The sequence below is a fragment of the Neolamprologus multifasciatus genome, chromosome 22, assembly GCF_963576455.1.
Source record: "Neolamprologus multifasciatus chromosome 22, fNeoMul1.2, whole genome shotgun sequence".
Lineage (NCBI taxonomy): Eukaryota > Metazoa > Chordata > Actinopteri > Cichliformes > Cichlidae > Neolamprologus > Neolamprologus multifasciatus.
This window is the reverse complement of record NC_140459.1, coordinates 5,107,180-5,125,047: the sequence shown is the minus strand read 5'-3', so window position 1 is coordinate 5,125,047 and position 17,868 is coordinate 5,107,180. Positions and strand designations below refer to the sequence as shown.

General features: G+C 39.2%; 1 protein-coding gene across 2 annotated transcripts in view; it reads left to right on the top strand.

Annotated features, from left to right (window-relative positions):
• Positions 1 to 17,836, top strand: part of shisa7b (shisa family member 7) — an 82,465-nt gene extending 64,629 nt beyond the window's left edge. Inside the window, exons 9-12 of one of the 2 annotated variants that reach the window (XM_085147927.1) lie at positions 705 to 1,086; positions 3,112 to 11,377; positions 11,759 to 11,864; positions 17,653 to 17,836. In XM_085147927.1, the coding sequence (XP_085004053.1) occupies positions 705 to 1,086; positions 3,112 to 3,547 (818 nt within the window). In that variant the 3' untranslated portion in view covers positions 3,548 to 11,377; positions 11,759 to 11,864; positions 17,653 to 17,836. Of the gene's footprint in view, positions 1 to 704; positions 1,087 to 3,111; positions 11,378 to 11,758; positions 11,865 to 13,108; positions 14,994 to 17,652 lie in introns of those variants that run through there. The other variant, XM_085147928.1, reaches the window with a different exon arrangement.
• The last annotated feature ends 32 nt before the right edge of the window (positions 17,837 to 17,868 follow it).

The window sequence follows — 17,868 nt, the reverse complement described above, 5'->3', positions numbered from 1 at the left end:
GAACTCACTCCCTTTGAGTTTGAGATCTGTGAACTCAGTCATGTCTTTTAAAAAGCAGTTAAAAACCTGTTTAAACTCACTTTTGGTTGATTTTGTTTTAGATTTTAATGTCTGTTTTCTGCCTCTGTAAAGCACTTATCTTGAAAGGTGCTATATAAATAAAATTTTATTTATTATTTATTTATTTAAATCATATCAAATCAATTTATTTATATAGCACTTTTCACAGGATAAAAACCACAAAGTGCTTCACAGTAATATAAAACAGAAATACATAAAATACATTAATAATAAAACACACAGCACAAATCTAATTAAAAGCCAATCTAAATAAATGAGTCTTAAGCTGCTTTTTAAAAGAATAAATACAATCAAGGCAACGTACTGATGGAGGGAGAGACTTCCACAACCTGGGGGCCACCGCTCTAAAAGATCTATCACCTCTGGTTTTAAAATATGTTTGAGGGACTACCAACAGCCTTTGATTAGAAGATCTCAGGCTGCGAGAGGGAGCGTGGGGTTATAAAAGATCAGAAATGTAAGCAGGGGCAGTACCAAGATTTTAAAATGAACTCTGAAATGTACTGGAAGCCAGTGTAATGAACGTAATGTAACGGTGTAATGTGCATCATTCTGTGTTAATCATCAACATACAAAATAGCTTTTTACATATTAACATTTCTCTTTGTGTTTTTGTGAATCAGAGAAAGAACTTGACGAGTATTCCAGCTACTACAACTCCAAGCGCCGCTCCAACAACGCTCCGCCCTCCTTCTACTCCTCTCAGCACCACCTGCCCTGGGGAGGGGACTACACGCTGGGATCCAGAGGCACGCTACCCCTCCACGGCTCTCGGCCCCACCTCCACATGCCGCCCTCCACCCCAAACCCGTACCCGCTCCCTTCCCAGTCGCAGTACACCAGCTCCAGCTTCGATAGGCCACCGCGCCGTGTCCGCTCCCAGGACCAGCTGCTGGCATTCGGGGAAGGCAACACTCTGTCCCGCCTGTCCAAGAACCAGCAACACCAGTACTACAAAGCCATGATGAGCACCAGCAGGAGCTCTACATCACAGACGCTGCGCAGGTGAGATCGGGGGTAAGAGGTGAGGTGTGATCAGATAGGACAGAGAGAAGCAGCAGATGAAATGCTAAAGACAAAGGAGTCAGATCAGAGAAGAGGAAGATGAGAGAAAAGAAGGGATCATAGAGATATGAGAAGATGGAGGTGAGATGAGTCAAATCCCATTAAGAAAACATAAGAACAAAGGGAATCAGGGTGTAATATTTAATCAGTATCAAGAGTGGGACAGTTTCATTAAAGTTTAAAGAGTCTGGCAAGGTGAGGCTTCACACTATTGACCCTTTAAAACCGGTCGGAGCGGTTTTAAAGGATTTAAACTATTTTTAAATCCTTGTAGCTCTGCAACCACGTGAGCTAGCGCAATAATTTTTTTTGCATATGAAACCGGAGGAGTTGTACTTACATCTTATACCATCAGCTTGTCCTCGGTCACAGTTTCCTTCCACATATAGCTTTGCAAAAACTGCATAAAAAGCACTTGCAGCAACAAAAACATAATATTCCAGAAACACGCTTTGCCGATCCGATCAGCTGTTTGTAACACTTCCTATGTTGGGATAGACGTCAGAGCGAACTTTTGCATGTCCGCCATGACCTGCCCGAAACCGAAAGTGACGTCATTTTCGCGGAAATGTAGTTTTTTACCATCAGGGCCTCATGAGCCTATACTGGTGTTTTTAAAAGTTATGTTTGACTTTATGACTTTCTGTGTCGTTTCTGGGATGCTTAGGACTCATATTGCACTGCTGGAAATAGTTTGTTTTGATGCATATGCTGCTTTTTTGCAAATTTGCATTATAATATTTATTTTCGTTTTTCCTGCAGTGTATAAAAATTGGTGTATTTCAAAAATAAAACTGAAGACACTCAAAATAAATTTCCTGTGGTGGGAAACTATTTTGTGCAACTTTTTTGTATTTACAGTTTTGAGGGATAAACCTCTTAAATTTCTCTAACTAGAAATATATGTTAAAAAAGCAAAAACGATTTTCAATTCTCTTGTAGTTTATTGCACTTTTTTGCAATTTATGTAATTACTATGCACTTAATGCAGACATATTATTAAAATCTGGGCTGTAATGGTTGTATTGATGTATAGCAACTTGAAATGCTTCCAAAAATGGCTCCACAGCATGTAAAACTATAATATAAGCTCTGGCGGACTTTGTTCTATGGTAGGTCTTAAAGGGTTAAATTTAGGTAACAAAAATTCTGTTTGGGATATATTAGAAGTCCCATATTATACCTTATTTAACTAGTTAAAATCGTATATGTCCTAAAAGTAATCTTTAAAGTTTGAGCTCATCCATCCTTCAAAACACAGCTTTGATTTTAGTGCTTTTCCTAACAGGCTGTCTCGTTGTCGGTACTCTTAAATAAAATGAATTCCAGCTGTGCCTTTCTGCCATTTCCATGAATACCCATAGACTAACCATTATCATCATGCAAAGCTACTCTAATAAATAAAAACATGGAGCTGAAAAAGTGCATTATACTTCATATTTCCACAATTTAAGATGGTCCCCCTTAGAGTTGTCGTGATACTAGAACTTTGAATTCAATTCCAATACCCAGGAAAGTACTCTATACCAGCGGTCTCCAACCTTTTTTGCGCCACAGCCTGGTTTATGCCCAACAATATTTTCACAGACCGGCCTTTAAGGAGTCGCGGATAAATACAACAAAATAAAACTAGTACCGGTACCGAAAAAAAGAAGATTTATTCATAACACACGTGAAAAGACCCAGGAAAACCGAGTAAACGATAAAAACGATAACAAAATAACGTTGAAAACCGATAAAAACCCTGAAAACCATACATTTCACCCCTGAGCCTCAACTCTCGCGGCCCGGTACCAAACGACTCACGGACCGGTACCGGTCCGAGGCCTGGGGGTTGGGGACCGCTGCTCTATACCATTTTCAAATCATAAAGCTTCCAGTAAAATGAATATTCATGTTGATTTGTGATTCCAGAGCAAATATTGTAATACTTTTATGACATTGACAATAAGTCTGCGTTTCCAGGTCCCATGAGCGGCTCCTGGTCTCCCCCGACCGTCTGGAGGACCGGCTGATGACGATGGGTCTGCTGCCGGGAACGAGTGAGCGAGGGGGAGGAACCGGGATGGTTCCCACCATGGGCCGGCTCAGCCACCACCAGAAGGCTCAGTCACAGCAGAACATTTGTGTCACGCCATCCATGGACCGCCACCACATGATCAAGATGAACTCCCACCCCACATCAGGCCACGAGCACGACCGCAGCACCGCGGCCATGTCCGGCATGGGCATGCACGGTGGCTGGGACTCCCACGGCGGGACAAGTGGAGGCCACCCCAACGCCCGACGTATGGCTTTCGCCAGCAAGAGGCAGAACACGATTGAACAGCTGCACTTCATCCCCGGAGGAGGTGGAGGCCAGGGACTCCGGACTGGGAGTAAGAATGAGGTGACAGTGTGAGAGGAAGAGCGGTGGAGAAGAGGTGCAGATGAAAAGAAGCTGAAGACCAGATGAAGAGAGGGAAGCAGCGAGGTTTTTAGTGTGAAGAGATGAGCAGGAAATGGCAAAGAAACAAGCAAGTGGTTTGATATCAGCTGGCTCCCTCACAGGGCTGCTCTCAGCTGCACACAGCCCCCTTCATAAAATAAAAAGTGGTGGATGGCAACATTAGTGAGTAAAGCCAATTGATTCTCTCTTTGTCACTTGTTTATTGGAAAAAAGAAATTTCACCTATTCTTTGTGAAGAGAAGACAAATGCCCAAGTAAAGAGCAAAAAAAAAAGAAAAGAAAAAAGCAGTTAAAGGCTGCTGGGTATTCGCTGTGACTTTTATTGAAGGATATCCACTGAGTCAAATTTGTTGAATTGTCCTTGAGTTTTGTTGCGCTGTCCTCTGAGTCCTCGAGTGCTCCGGCAGAAATTCATCCATCTTTGAATCCACTGTGGATGTCAGAGCGCCGAGGCAGAGGCAGACGGGTTTGCTTGTCAGTGTATTTATACAAGTATTTAAAACCAAACAAGTTGCTTTTGTATGAAATTAACCTGATACTATTACTACTACTACTAATAATAATAATATTAGCATAACTGAGCCCTGTAGGATTTTGTGTATACTTAGTTGAAAACATATTTATCCTTTAGCCAGCCACTTTGTAATGTAAAGACTGGTCATGTGATCAGTCTGTCATTTCTTTCTCTAGTCGTGATTGGACTATCAAAGTAAAACTGCTGAAATAACGCAGCAGTTAACTCTCATTTGATTTCTTTATAGCTCGATTCGCTCAAGCTAAAGATAAATAAATAAAATGAGCCGTTTAGAGACGAAAAGCAAGTCAAAGCGCTGCCATAAAGGCCCAGTCACACCAGCATTTCACGAAAACTCCCAAGAACTAAGTGCCAGTTAATGATAAAGGGAAGGATAAAAAATAAAGAAGGTCGAGGAGCTATTGTGAATGTCTCGAGTTGCTACTTCTAAAACATTTTGAATCCAGATGTTCGCCTGTGTTTCTGGTGTGACCGGGCTTTACAAGTGAAGTCCACTTTGCAGTATGATTTTAGCTAACTATGCTCTTGTACAGTGAAATCTAGTGGGTGTATATCATCTATGAAACATTGTGTAATTCGTAGGCTAAGAAAGTTTTGAACTGAACCAATCTCATACATTGACCGACTGACCAAACGTTCTTCAGCAACTGTAGGGTTTCCGCCAGTCTAACACAGACTTAGCAGCTTTTTAATTGACCACCTCCCACACTTTTTTAAATAAAAGCTACATTTGTAACGTTAGCTAATGTCTCTTATTATCCTGGTGTTATTGTTACCCATTTTTCAGATCAGCTAATAGTACAATAATTTAAAAAAGAAAATAAAAAACAATGTTAAACTTAAAGCATTAGCTTTGGTGGACATCTACTATTTACAAATGACAGTAAGCTACATGATTCCTAGCCATAAGTGAACAACTACAACCATATTGTGGGCTAACAGTAATATGTTAGCCCATATTAGCCCACTTTACCCATAGTAAAGTGGGTAAAAAACTTTTTTTGTCACTCAATTTGTATCCAGAGATATAAAGTGAAAGCTAACTGCATATCAAGTCTGACATCATTGGGCATTTCTGGGTCCCAAAAGAAAAGAGTCATTGAGGAAACTTAAATTCCAAGCTTGAATAAAAGGATCTGTGCGCTCGTTCTCCCAGTAAAGTTTAACATACCAGCAATCATGAAAAAGAAGGTTTACTAAGCTGGAGTTAGCATTAAGCTAGTTGCTCTTGTCAAGTGAAGCTAAGCTAGTTGACATATAACTGGTGCCATTTGCCATATAGAGCTATGTTTAGTCTAAAACAAACTAATATAAAGTCCAAGTTGAGGTTTCTCGCTGAGACAAATGTCTTCATTGAATCAGACCAGGAAGCCAAGTCCATCTTTTGTGTTTCCTATGATTTCATTGACAGGAAGAAGATAATAAAAATGGAACGCATTTCACCTAAGATAACGTCTGAGCCTCATCCATGACACAAGGTTATGAAAAATGTAAAAAGTCCTGAGCCTAAGTTGACTGCTTACACTGAAATCTTAGTTGGCACGCTATATATTTTGTGTCTGAGACACCGTTAGCTCATGGCTAGGCTAGCTAGCTTTGGAGAATAAAAAGGCACTTTGTTGGAAAACATTTAAATAGTTTCTGATTTTTGGTAAAGTGATTTTGGATGGCAGTTATTAAGATTTCAGATGGAGCTGCAATCATTTTCAAAAGCCAAAAATCCCATTTTAACACCATTAATTTGACATTTGGACCCGGAAACAGGGTTGTTTTGTTATCGCTCAACAAAATGGCCAAAATGTTTCCGCTATAGCGGATTGATGGTGCAACATCAGCAATGTTAAACGGTGGCTGGGGTCGACAACTTTTCTGGCGGAAACCCTGAACTGTTCAAAACTTTTCATGGCAAGCTTGTAGAGGGGTCGAGGGTTTTGTTTCTGCCGCCGATTGGTATTAAACCAACCCTCCTGTACGTCTACAGCACCACACGTTTTCCTGCAAGTTCAGCTGCTCACCTCGTACGAAGGGGAAGGGTGGCAAATGGGTTTTAGGCGGTTGGGGGGGGGGGACAACGGACACTTCACACCAAGGGCTAAAATGAATTATCTTTGTGTGTCTATGCTCTGTACAGTCTCTGCTTCTCATTTTCATTTTTTCCTGTGAGTCGGGAGGCATGCTCGTGCATATTTTTCACAGATCTTTTTATTTTTATTCTTCTTGCGTAGAGAGAAAAAAAATTAAAATGCAAGGAAATTGTGCAAAGCAAAAGAACTTTTGTGTACCATGTAAAGACACATAACCATTTTAAAAAGCTGCGGGAGAAGCGTTGACCATAATGATGTCATATTTTGTACATTTTTTTGGTTTTCTGGCTGTGAGATGGACCTTCTGGCCACGCTGGCTGGATTTACCCTTTCTGGGGTTTCAAGAGAGGCCTTGTTTAAGGTTCCACTCTCGGGTTGTATTTCGATAAAAGACAAACATGATTGATTACTGTGTGAAGCTTCCTGCCAGCCATTTTTAGTGTTTTAATACATGTGCTCACGTGTTAATGGTTTATGTAGAAGTTCCCCCTCGATGACACTGAACGCTATCATCATGAGCTCTCTTTCTTTCTCTTCTACTTAAACATGTATTTATTTTTTTAATCTCTGTGAGTTTTAATGTATAATCCTGGATTTTCAGTATTAAAAACTTTCTAGTGGAATTTAAAAAAAAGAATAGAAGAAGAAAAACCCTTTGTATTCACAAGAACAAAAAAGAGCTGATGCAATCATAGAGAAAAGAAGAAACGCATGACGGTGTCAGAAGCCAGTGTTGGTGATGTCATAGTGCTGACTTATGATGTCACGGCGTGTATGTGCGTACATGTACATGTGTCTGTTTTAGTTTGTGTGCCCGTGCGTGTAACTTTCTGTGTCTTCTTATTCTTCTTAGGAATGCTGAACCTCATTATTATTTATTTTTCTTTTCTTTGGACCAAACTTGGGGTACGTCTTCAGCACTCGAGTCACTGCGTGTTCATATCAAGCTGTAATGACATTTTCAAAGCCTGTCGTTCTTTTAAAAATTCATTTTTTTAAGGGGACATCATTCAGTTAGCTTTTCTTGTCGAGCTATGTTCATCAAAGTGAGGACTTTTCAGGCATTTGAAAATGTAACTTACTGAAGGCTTATATTGTGTCAGGTTTTGGTGTTTTAATAGAAGCTGAGTGCGTTAATTTATTGGTGTTTAAGTTTGTGTCACTGAAATTTGAATTTAAAGGTACTTTTTGTAAACTTTGATGTTTAAAAAAATTCTTTAAAACGTTCCAAAATGAAGAAAACTATGAAAAAGAAATGTGAAGAAACAACCACTGTGACTTTATATGTAAAACATGCACTGTTTGGGTGGAAGAGGCATCAAGTGAAGCTGGAATGGGGTGCAAATAGTCTTACCTTTATTTAACCTGGTAAGTCAAAAACAGCACATTTTTATTTATGACCAACCAACAGTTCGACTGCCTTGTCTTGATCAAAAAATAGGTCCAAAATTATCAGACGTAACCACCGTGACGTCGCCCACTAGTTTTTGGAGTCCTGTTTTGAAGCCTTGAGATGAGCATTTTCAGTATCCGACCTGACTGAAAACCTCAATCAAATTCTCCCAAGAGTTATTACAAAAAGTACCTTTAATATATGTCCACAAAAGCTGTTTCTTTTTTAAAAGAAATGTTTTCATCTGAGAAAATTTTAAAGGCACAGAAGGTATAAAAAGCAGCTTTTTTTAGGTTGCAATATGGCCAAAAGAGGAGAGCAGTGGAGAGCAGTTGTTGCCGATGTGAAGCAGAATGTAAAGTGACCTGATTTGGCTGATTTTAGAACCATAAAAGAGCACGAGGCGTAAAATAAGAAGGGAGGGTGGATGTAAATGACGTGGGAATTCAGTTATGTTTTTAATGTCTCGCTCATTTTTCCTCATACCTTCAAAAGTCTGATGCAGATGTTATAATCCATGTTCAGTTAATTGGTCCCCTGATAAAACTGTGTGCCTGTATGTGTGCGTTTGTGTGCTTGGGTGTGTGTGTGTGTGTGTGTGTGCGTTTTAACCACTGGGGGGGTGTTGGCAGGCATGGGCATATTTGTATTCTCGAAGCTACTCTGCATACCTCAAATTGTATAATACATTTATTTATTACATCCCCTTACATGTCTATTTCCAAGAATATCCAGACAAAGGTCTCACAGATGTGCAACCCTTTTGTTATTGGTGATCAATTCTTGCGTTTGTAGAAATCATACTGTTTAATTGATAATAACAATAAAATTAAATACCACTAAACTTTGTTTTTCTGTGTGGTGTGATTAAATATTACTTTTTTAATATTTAGGTCACATTTTTATGTTTAGAACTTTTTATTAATATATTTAATGTTGATCCTGACTCCCTCTGCTTTTTACAATTTTTCTTTTAGTAGATTTAAATTTTTTTCCCCTCTTTTTCACAGAGTCACAGGCCCTCTGAATAAATGAAGTTGGAATGAAAATTTCCCCTTTTTTCCCCAGAATTATTGGCCCTTCGGAGACATCGACATGAGATGTTCAGGGTTAAGAAAACAACTCCACAAAAATGCATTTGAACTCTGCTAAAAGTTACAAATCGATTTTACATCAACTATCTACATACATAGATATTTAAATTGTTAAGGAAAACTTCAGAAAGTACATTTTGGGTACATTTTTCAAGGGCCATCTATAACTGATATATAGCTGACACAGGCTATTGCATATCTTCTCTTCTACCTACATCAAACCTACACCCTTGTTTCTATGGCATGTCAACCTACATTGAGGGGCTCACATTTTAACATTCTGAATATAACTCACAGTGTGAAATTAAGAAAAAGAGCCAAACAAGTTCTATATAATAGTTTGGACACAGTACATTTTCTCTTTTATATAAATATTAAAACCTTAAATAATCTCATCCAGTCTTCATTAAAGGTCTACTGCGTAGAATTCAAGAGGCTCTACAAGTATAAATAAAATATTCACAATTATGTGTTTCTTTTATTAAGTTTTAATAAAGTTACAATGAACCCTAATATACCAGCACACTTACAAAACCTTTTCCATTCAGTGTCCTTTGTGTCTAAAGTAAAGCAAACACTGAATCTATGGACTGCCTTCAGCAGTTTCACACACTAACACTGGTTCTCCTATTCACATGCAACGGGGGATTTTATGATGGGTATTTATTTGACTGCGGTTTCCAACCATGCATCTAGAGGCCACTATGTACTGCACTTTTAAACATGTATGCAGTGTTTACACTGACAGAATTTAAACAAAGTTTGGATGCACAGTCTAAGTTTGAAATGACTGACCCATGAGTAACAGTATATGTATTTATATACAGTTGGACAAAGCATTAACCTCTTCCTATTGTGCAAAAGTGATGAAAAATATGGTGTAAATGGGCACTACCATATAAAACTGCTGACTTATGAATCTATTCAATAGTTACTGGCGTTTAGAGATCCTTTCTGTAGAGGACCACAAGGGTCACAGAAAGGGTAATAAAGCATTTCTTTAAGTATTAATATGAATGTTAAAACGATGCAATAATGCCTTTATTTATAAATGAGGAATTAATCTGGAAACAGACTAAAATATAAAAATGAACTTGATAAATATAGTCATGTGAGTTAGAAAGTTTTCACAGGACTCTCTGCAGCCGTGAAAAACTATCTTCACCCCACAATTCAAGAGCTTGTAGAACCACCTTCAGCAGCAATGATTTTTTTGCTTGGATTTATGAGTCTGACGCATCGTTTTGGAGGAATATTAGCCCATTCTTCTTTACAGTGTTGCCACATTGTGTAAATTGGTTGTAATCATAATCTGTGAACATCATAGTCCATGAAGACTGCTGTCTGGCCTCATCTGCAGTCCAAAAAAACAAAGTGTCTCAGAGCCTATTCCTGATGTAATCACACACCAAGAACTGAATTAAACGGGGGGAACGTTTTACTGACTGAAAAGATGTAAACTGAAGCTTTAACTTGCTGTAAAACACTTTTACAACATGGTTTCACCATAAACAAACAAATACAATAGCAACTAGGTGACAAAAACAAAATGTTGATAATCACGCCCCTTTTACAGATGCAGATTCGCAAGAAACCTCAGGGAAGTTTTCTGAATATTTAAGGCGAGTACCGTTTGACTTCCTTCAGCTGCTTTCTAAATCAAACCTACACCCTTGCCCACAATGTGAGTGTGCAAACAAATCCATGTGCCCACAACACGAGCAGCGCAGCAGAGTAAACACACAGTCAAACACACCCACACAGGCAATAGGCAAGAATAATACACTATAATAATAACTTTAATTGAATGCAAATGAGGCACCAGGCACACAGCAGCACTTCCATGACGCGCGCGCGCACACACACACGTTGTAATGTTATGCAGCATGCACCCTAATGATATCTTTAATTGACTAATTAACATTTCACACACTTGGTGTGAAAACACACACATTCACACACACAGTGACACGCAAGGGACTTGATGGCTTACGGTGTTTGAAGGCAGTTTTTTTAATGGAGTGTAAAGTGTATGCATGCACGCGCACGTACATGAACGCTCTCGCGCTCACATACACGCGCGCGCGCTTTATTTATTCTTGAGCATCATGCTGGATAGGATACGGATTTTGGGCAAGAGGTGGATGTGAGCGTGGTGGCGGCGGTGTGCTGGATGTGGTCGCGGCCGGACAGACTAAAACCTGCGCCTGGCTCTACCCGGAACCATTATGCAGACAGGAAACAACCATTTTAAGGCCAGGAGCATCCGAGGAGCCGTCGTCTACAGAGGGGGGGACACCTAAAGCTGACACGGGGCGGAGAGCAACCAGCCGGGGAGAAAAGAGGGAATAACACGACGGGAACAAAACAAAGGCTCCGTGTGAGGGAAGAGGAGCAGTGAGCCACTCCAGCTGCATGACTCTACTGTCACACAGACAATGGACTTATCGGGGCAGGCCAGCGGAAACAGTTTTTGTTAGCGAGAGAAAAGCAGCCCTCCCGGGCCGATGGAGAGCCAGGCCTCTCACTCCGCTTTTCCCTGGATGAAGAAAAAGGCCCCGCTGACAGGCTTTAGGGACCCCGTTCTCGCGGTGCACAGCCACCTTCATGTGTTCACATTTTTACTTCCTTGGTTCTGAGCCTGTTTTTTCGCACCCAGACGTCGCATGCTACGAGGTAAAAACAAAAACAAAAGCCGTTCTCAGCAGGACTGTGTCGCCTAACGAGCTAGCTGCCGAGCTAACGGTCCGAGCTAAGCTTTAGCATTGCTAGCTGTTGGCTAGACAACCAGGGGACCTCATTTAGCATCACCTTAACCTACTTTTAGTAGTGTTTTTTTTATAATTAAAACTATCGTAATTAAAAATTAATTTAACTATGTATATGTTAAAATGCGAGTAAAACAGCGAGACAATGTTGTTGTTTTTTTAACGATTAGAGCAGGATCACTAGTTAGCTAGCTGAGGGATTGACGGATGCTAGCAGAGTCTGGCGAGTGGCTGGAAACGATTATTTCCATCAGTCTGACCCACTCGGTCATCGGTTCATCTATTCCAGATTGTGGACCTGAAGTCAGCGTTTGTCCCCGGACTGTCCTCCCCCCTCATTCAGCGCCGTGGTCCAGCCAGCAGGGTGCTCCAGATACAGACCTGTGGATCAGCCGGTAAGATGCAAGCAGCAGGCAGTCACCCTGCTCTCAATTAAGGCTCTATAGTCTTATTCTTCTTGTGTCAGCTACATTAAAAATTGATGCGTTAAAGGAGATCTAAGTAATGTTAAACTCTGCAAAAATCTGAATAATCTTTGCATGCTTTTTTTGGTGCAAATTCTGGTGCTCGGTTTGCAACTTAGAATAATTACTCGTTTCTGCAGTGATTTATTTCCTATAACTGGATTTAAATCTTAAAAACAAAGTGTTTGCTGCCATGACATTTAATAAAATAGGTTTCATAAAAATATTAGGATGCTAGCCTCCCTGGTACTTAACGTTGCAAATTTCTCCATAATGAAAAAGTTAAAAAAAAAATATATGCATATATAAATATAAATATATATTTATACATAAGACATAAGGCAGTAGCAGCTCCTAGTGTCCTTCAAACAACTGATGCTCGTGGAAAGAAACAATATTACACACGGGAACTCTGTCCCACTGTAATAATGCTTTTTATTACTTGTTTATATCCATTATGAATAACTGGACCTGGATTTTTTTTAATGCCTCTTTTTTTTCTATCCACCATCTTTCCTTTTACCTCCTAACAGAAGTGTACTTTGGCTGCATATTTTTGTTCAATGTCTAATGTTAATCTATTTGCTTGAATTTTTGTTTAACTGGGTATAAAGGGAGACAAGACTTAAGAAGTAAAAAAGCAAACAAACAAAACAAAAACGTTAAATTTTAAACATTAAAAATGGCTTAAATTGCTGCTATTGCTGCTGTTTCTTACCGCATTATAAGTATTGTGGTTTTGGGGCTGCTGGATGACAAAATTAACCTTTTAACGACAGCTCCTGCTGTGAGATGTTGTGATGATATTTCCCAGAAGACATTTTCTAAATGCTTTCCTTCAGCAGACATTATTGGTAATAAATGCACTCAGTTGAGCTCTTCCTTAGTAATGCCACCTGATGATAGACGAAGCAGTGCAGTCTACTTTGCATTGTCACGGGAATTTGCATGTATTGACCCAGTGAAGCAGAAAACATGTAAATATGATTTTTTTTTTTTTTATCCTAATCTTCCACCAAGTCTGTTTTATTTTTCTGGAGATAAATATTTAACTTTACCAGTTCACAAATTTTAAGATTTTCTGGTGTTGTGGTTGCTGTTGCATTTTTTTTGAAGCACCATTATGCCATTTTATGCTTTACATTGTTTATAGCTCTCTATTGTATGTTCCTCAGAACAAGAGTGAAATGGGCGTCCACCACAAGTGCACACAGCCTGGAAAGCCTGTGTTGACAGACAAATCTGATAACCACCAGTGGGATACCTGTTATCTCTGACCTGGGTTTTAGCTGTTGTTGAACCAAATAACAGAGAAATCCTGACTACATTGAACTTGCTTCATCGTATTCACCCCAGATACAGGCAGTTTTTAAAATATTTTAGTGTAACATAACTGATTGAGTGGAGCCACTAAAGCATGTTGCTCAAGTTCTTACATTCAGTAAGAATTTGTCCTTATGAATGTAAAAGGCCTTCATCAAACCACCTGTGTGCATAGTTAAAATGTGAAAGAAAAAGGTATATTCTCTGCTCCTATTAACCAGAGGTTTGTTTTTATTTTGAACAAAATATAAATTGACTAATGAACACTATAAGCCAATGTAAGCCAAAGTAAGTAAACTAGCTTTTCCTATTTATTTTGGGGAGCAGTGTGTAGGGACGGTACCTCAGGGTAGCCGTTCAGTGGATTCAAACCCTCGACCTTCCGATCATGGGGCCACCACTCTACCTACTGAGCTATCCTTGCCCCAAGTACCCGTTATTTTCCATAAATGGATAAAATAGGACTTATGTTTTGTTAATGGTCAGTGTGACATTTAAACATTGCTGCTGTTGCTAGTTGGTGTCCAAAATACTAGTTGGTTAAACGTATTATTTTATTTACGACACCATTGTGGTTGCAGCTCACTTAGACATCTGTCCCTTGTTTCTGTCATTTATATGACTAGTAAATTAGTTACCAGGAACATTCTCAACTCCGACCCTTGCCTCTGGCTGGATACTGAGTGAGGTGACAGTAAAAATCAAATTGAGCGTACAAGTGGCTGAAATGCATGCCGACACTTTTAGCCACCCAATTACAGTCTTCAAAAAGAAATGGCAAACACTTATACCTGGATTATGGACACTGCATTGGTTGTGCTGCACACCAACTGTTGTTACAACAGTTTCATCACAATTTATACTGACAAGCAACGCTTGCTGGATTTATTTTATGTATTTAATTTTAACTGGATACTCTCATCTTTTCAAATTGTTGCAGCATCTCCCTTTGTATAAACTGTGAATCTGAGCTCCTGCAATGATATATCACTGAAATGATGGTAAAGACCAAAACAACTGTATACTCTTGCCAGGGTTGAATTGCTGTAGTTTTTTACATTGCTATCATTTGCATAGCTTGCAGCTGGGTAATGTTCATATGTTGTGCTGAACACAGAAACCCAAAGACCATCGGCCCAGTTTCTGATTGGGTAGGGAGGCAAGATTAGGGTTTAACAAAGAGCCTCCCTTTGGGAAAGTGATCGCTACCAAAAACATTTTAAGGACCAAAATTAGATTTATTTTACTAATAAGTCTCATTATTGTTTGAATTTCATCGTATTTGTTGTGCATTCTAGGCCTTATGTGACCTGGCATGGGATTGGAATTGGCTTTGTTATGTGTTCCTTAGCTGTGAGAACAAACCCCCCAGTATTTGAGTTTTGCTTGACTCGAGCAGACCTACGTCGGAGCTTTTTTTTTTTTTTTTTTTTTTGGCTTAGATGCTTTTAACTCTCACTACACTATTACTTAATGACTGTTTTCTTAATTTCAAAATTTGCATGCAGGTAAACTGAATGCATGATCATTATGCTTTGTCTGTACAGACAACATACAAAATCCTTCCTGGTTTTATATCTGACTGTACACAGATGTGACAGCGCATATAAAGACGTTTGGCTTCTGTGGTTTCTGTCTCAGGGGAGTCTCATTCACGTCGAGCGCTCACTGCAGAGCTAGAAAAAGGTCAGAAATAAAAGCAGATTTGACCCTAGTTTTAAAAAAACCAAAACAAAACGAAGTATCGGACAGAAAATGCGATGCTGACACAGGAGAAGTAGCGACTTGAATTATTTAGGCTGATGTTTTGGAGAGGTTGAAATGATGGCGGGTTGTTGCACGCAGTGAACACGAGAAGCATCATTAGTTAAATTAAAGAGGGTGTCATTATCGTTAGATTATGACAGGAGTGTCATTTTGTTGATGTTTTTGGCAGTATTAAGTTGAAGAATGAAGAAAACTGGTGTTTCAAACGATACGGCCTCAAATAGTTTCATTTGTGTTTTTTGAGATAAATGAATATGAGCGAGTGCACTTTGTCCTCTTCCTTTGTTTTTATGGAGCTATAATATGTTTTCTCCTTTTTAAAGGAAAGCATATCAGTAGGTTATTGATTTATTTGCTGTAATTTACTTCAAGTCAAGTGCTTCTTTTAGGCTGTCATGTTGCACATGCAAAATTCAAATATCAGACAAGTGCTTGCTTGGTTCATTTTCAGTCTTTGTGTTTGTGTTCATTTTTCAGTACTTATCTCTCCTTCTCCCTTGTTGTAAATCAAGCCCCCCACCCCCCTTTTTGCATCAGTGCCCACCCTAAAACCTTAAACTCACTCACAGTTTAGATCAGAGTGAACTAAGATATGATGGAAACTAAATCTATCTAGAAGAAGTGAAAGTTGTAAAAGCTTTCTGAAGGTGGGGCTGTGGAAGGATCTTTGACTTTCTTTGCAGATGCCTTTGTCTCCAAGGGTCTCTACTCCAGTCTGCTTCTGGAAATGTTGTTAGATTATTGACTTCGGCTCTCTGTTTCCCTGTTTGAACCCACAAACATCCCACAGCTCTGGGCCTACAAGGACTGGCAGTCGTCCTTGGCAGACAGATTTCACAATCAGAAATGCTCACTAGCCTGGGCATCACCTATCGGACAACACTGTCTTCCACTACCTTCATATCTTTTTGTATATGTTTTCATTTTGAGTTGTATTTAATGTGAGAGGAAATCCGCTTTAACAAGACAGAAATCACTAAATAATGTCACAAAATAATTAGGATTGCAATTTTTGCTATAATGGAGCAGTTCTAGTCTGAATCGTACAGCACTGTGTTGTGTATGTTGTGACGTATTGCATTCCTTAGAGTTTTCAGTATCACGTCACTCCATACAGAGAGAGAGAGAGAGAGATGTGAGTTTTGTGTGTGTGCATTTGTATGTGTTGGAAGTCATTTTATCCAGCAAGAGGTGGACAGGAGCCATCTCTGAATTCCCTGAATTCCCAGCGAGTCCCAATAAGGGTGACAGAGCCTGGAAGGGTGACAATTCAGGGAATTTGTCACCCTTACTGGGTGATTACAGGCTGACACACATAACTGGAATATGTCCTAATATTTGATTGAAGTAAATATTACTGTGTGTAGGCAGAATTATTAATTCATATTACGGTTTTAAGGGTTTTTGTATTACATTTTCTCTTAACACACATACTTACACTGTCACAAACAGAAGAGAGAGGAAGTAGAAGTTAACAACGCTGAGACTGAGAAGCTTTTAAAAGTACATCAATAGGAATTGAAGCAGTCAAGTCACATAAGAATTGATTTCTGAAACAAAACGCTCATAATCAGCTCCTGTTGACCCACAAGTGATGTTTTGGAACATGTAAACACATTTACTTCTGGTACCAACTGCAACGAATTTGCTGTTGTTCTGTGAAAATGTCTTAAAGTTTGAATAGGGAATTATGTGACTCTTTGTCTACGTGATCTCTCCAAATGTGCCATATTTTTATTTTTATATTTAGCTCAAGTAGAGAAGACTCTGCTTCAACCAGACAAAGGCTTTGAGTTCTTGATTGATAAATAATTGGAACGGTCAGTAATCAAAATGTCTTCTTGTTCATTTCCTCTCCGATTTAAGTTGTAATGCTGATTATTTGACTGTAATGTTTATCTGCAACACAGACAGGAACCGTTGAGGATTGATGATTTCTATCCTGCTTACATTTATTTCTCTGGATTTCCATGTTTGGCTTATCGCTTTTCCGCCTGCCAGTAATGATTTTTTTTTTTTTTTAACTAAACACTGTGATTGGAACTGCTTTCTCACACTACAACAGAAACAAATTACAATCTGGTTTCACAGCTTGACCACAACAAGGATTTAAAGGAAATCATCTCCTGAGAAACTCAAATTTACAGCAGCTGTGGAGCATTAGGTTCACTGGGTTCGAGCTGGATGAGATTAGAAAACCAGCTGAAGAAAAGTTTACCTGGTTGAATAAACATTGGATGCAGTACGCTTTCCAAGATTTCCAGAGTTGTGCAAAAATAATTGTAGAACAGCTGCTTTGATCCTCTTGAGTGGATAAAACAGAAAGCCTGTGACCCGGTTTTTACACAGTAAAATCAGTCTGCTTTTCTAAAAACACTAAAAACTAGAGCTACAGAAACAAGCAGGTCATCTCTTCACTGCCAAAAAACTATCATCAGGGTAACATGAGTGCAAATAATCAGTACTGAAGCAAGAGACTGATACCTGCGAAAATTTGTTTGTCCTAGCTGTATCAAGTTCCACTGTAATTGCTAAGGGAGAGGCACTGAGGGCAGGGAAAACAATATGTTGTTATTGTTTAATTTATACAGAATTACTGACATTATTCTTTTTGTTTGTTTTTGTTCAGGCTCCTCGAAGATCTCCTTGACTGGATGGAAGGCCAGTGAAACAATGGTTCAGCCCGCACGGAAATAACGGACACGCTCCACTTTATGGGACTGCTATGGAACATTCTAAAGAAACACTACAGACTCTGTTTTCTTTTTTTATCATAGTTTAGTATATTTATGACTTTTTTTTCTTCTTTTTTTTTTTTAAAGAAGCATTCGACGCTTCGCTCTTT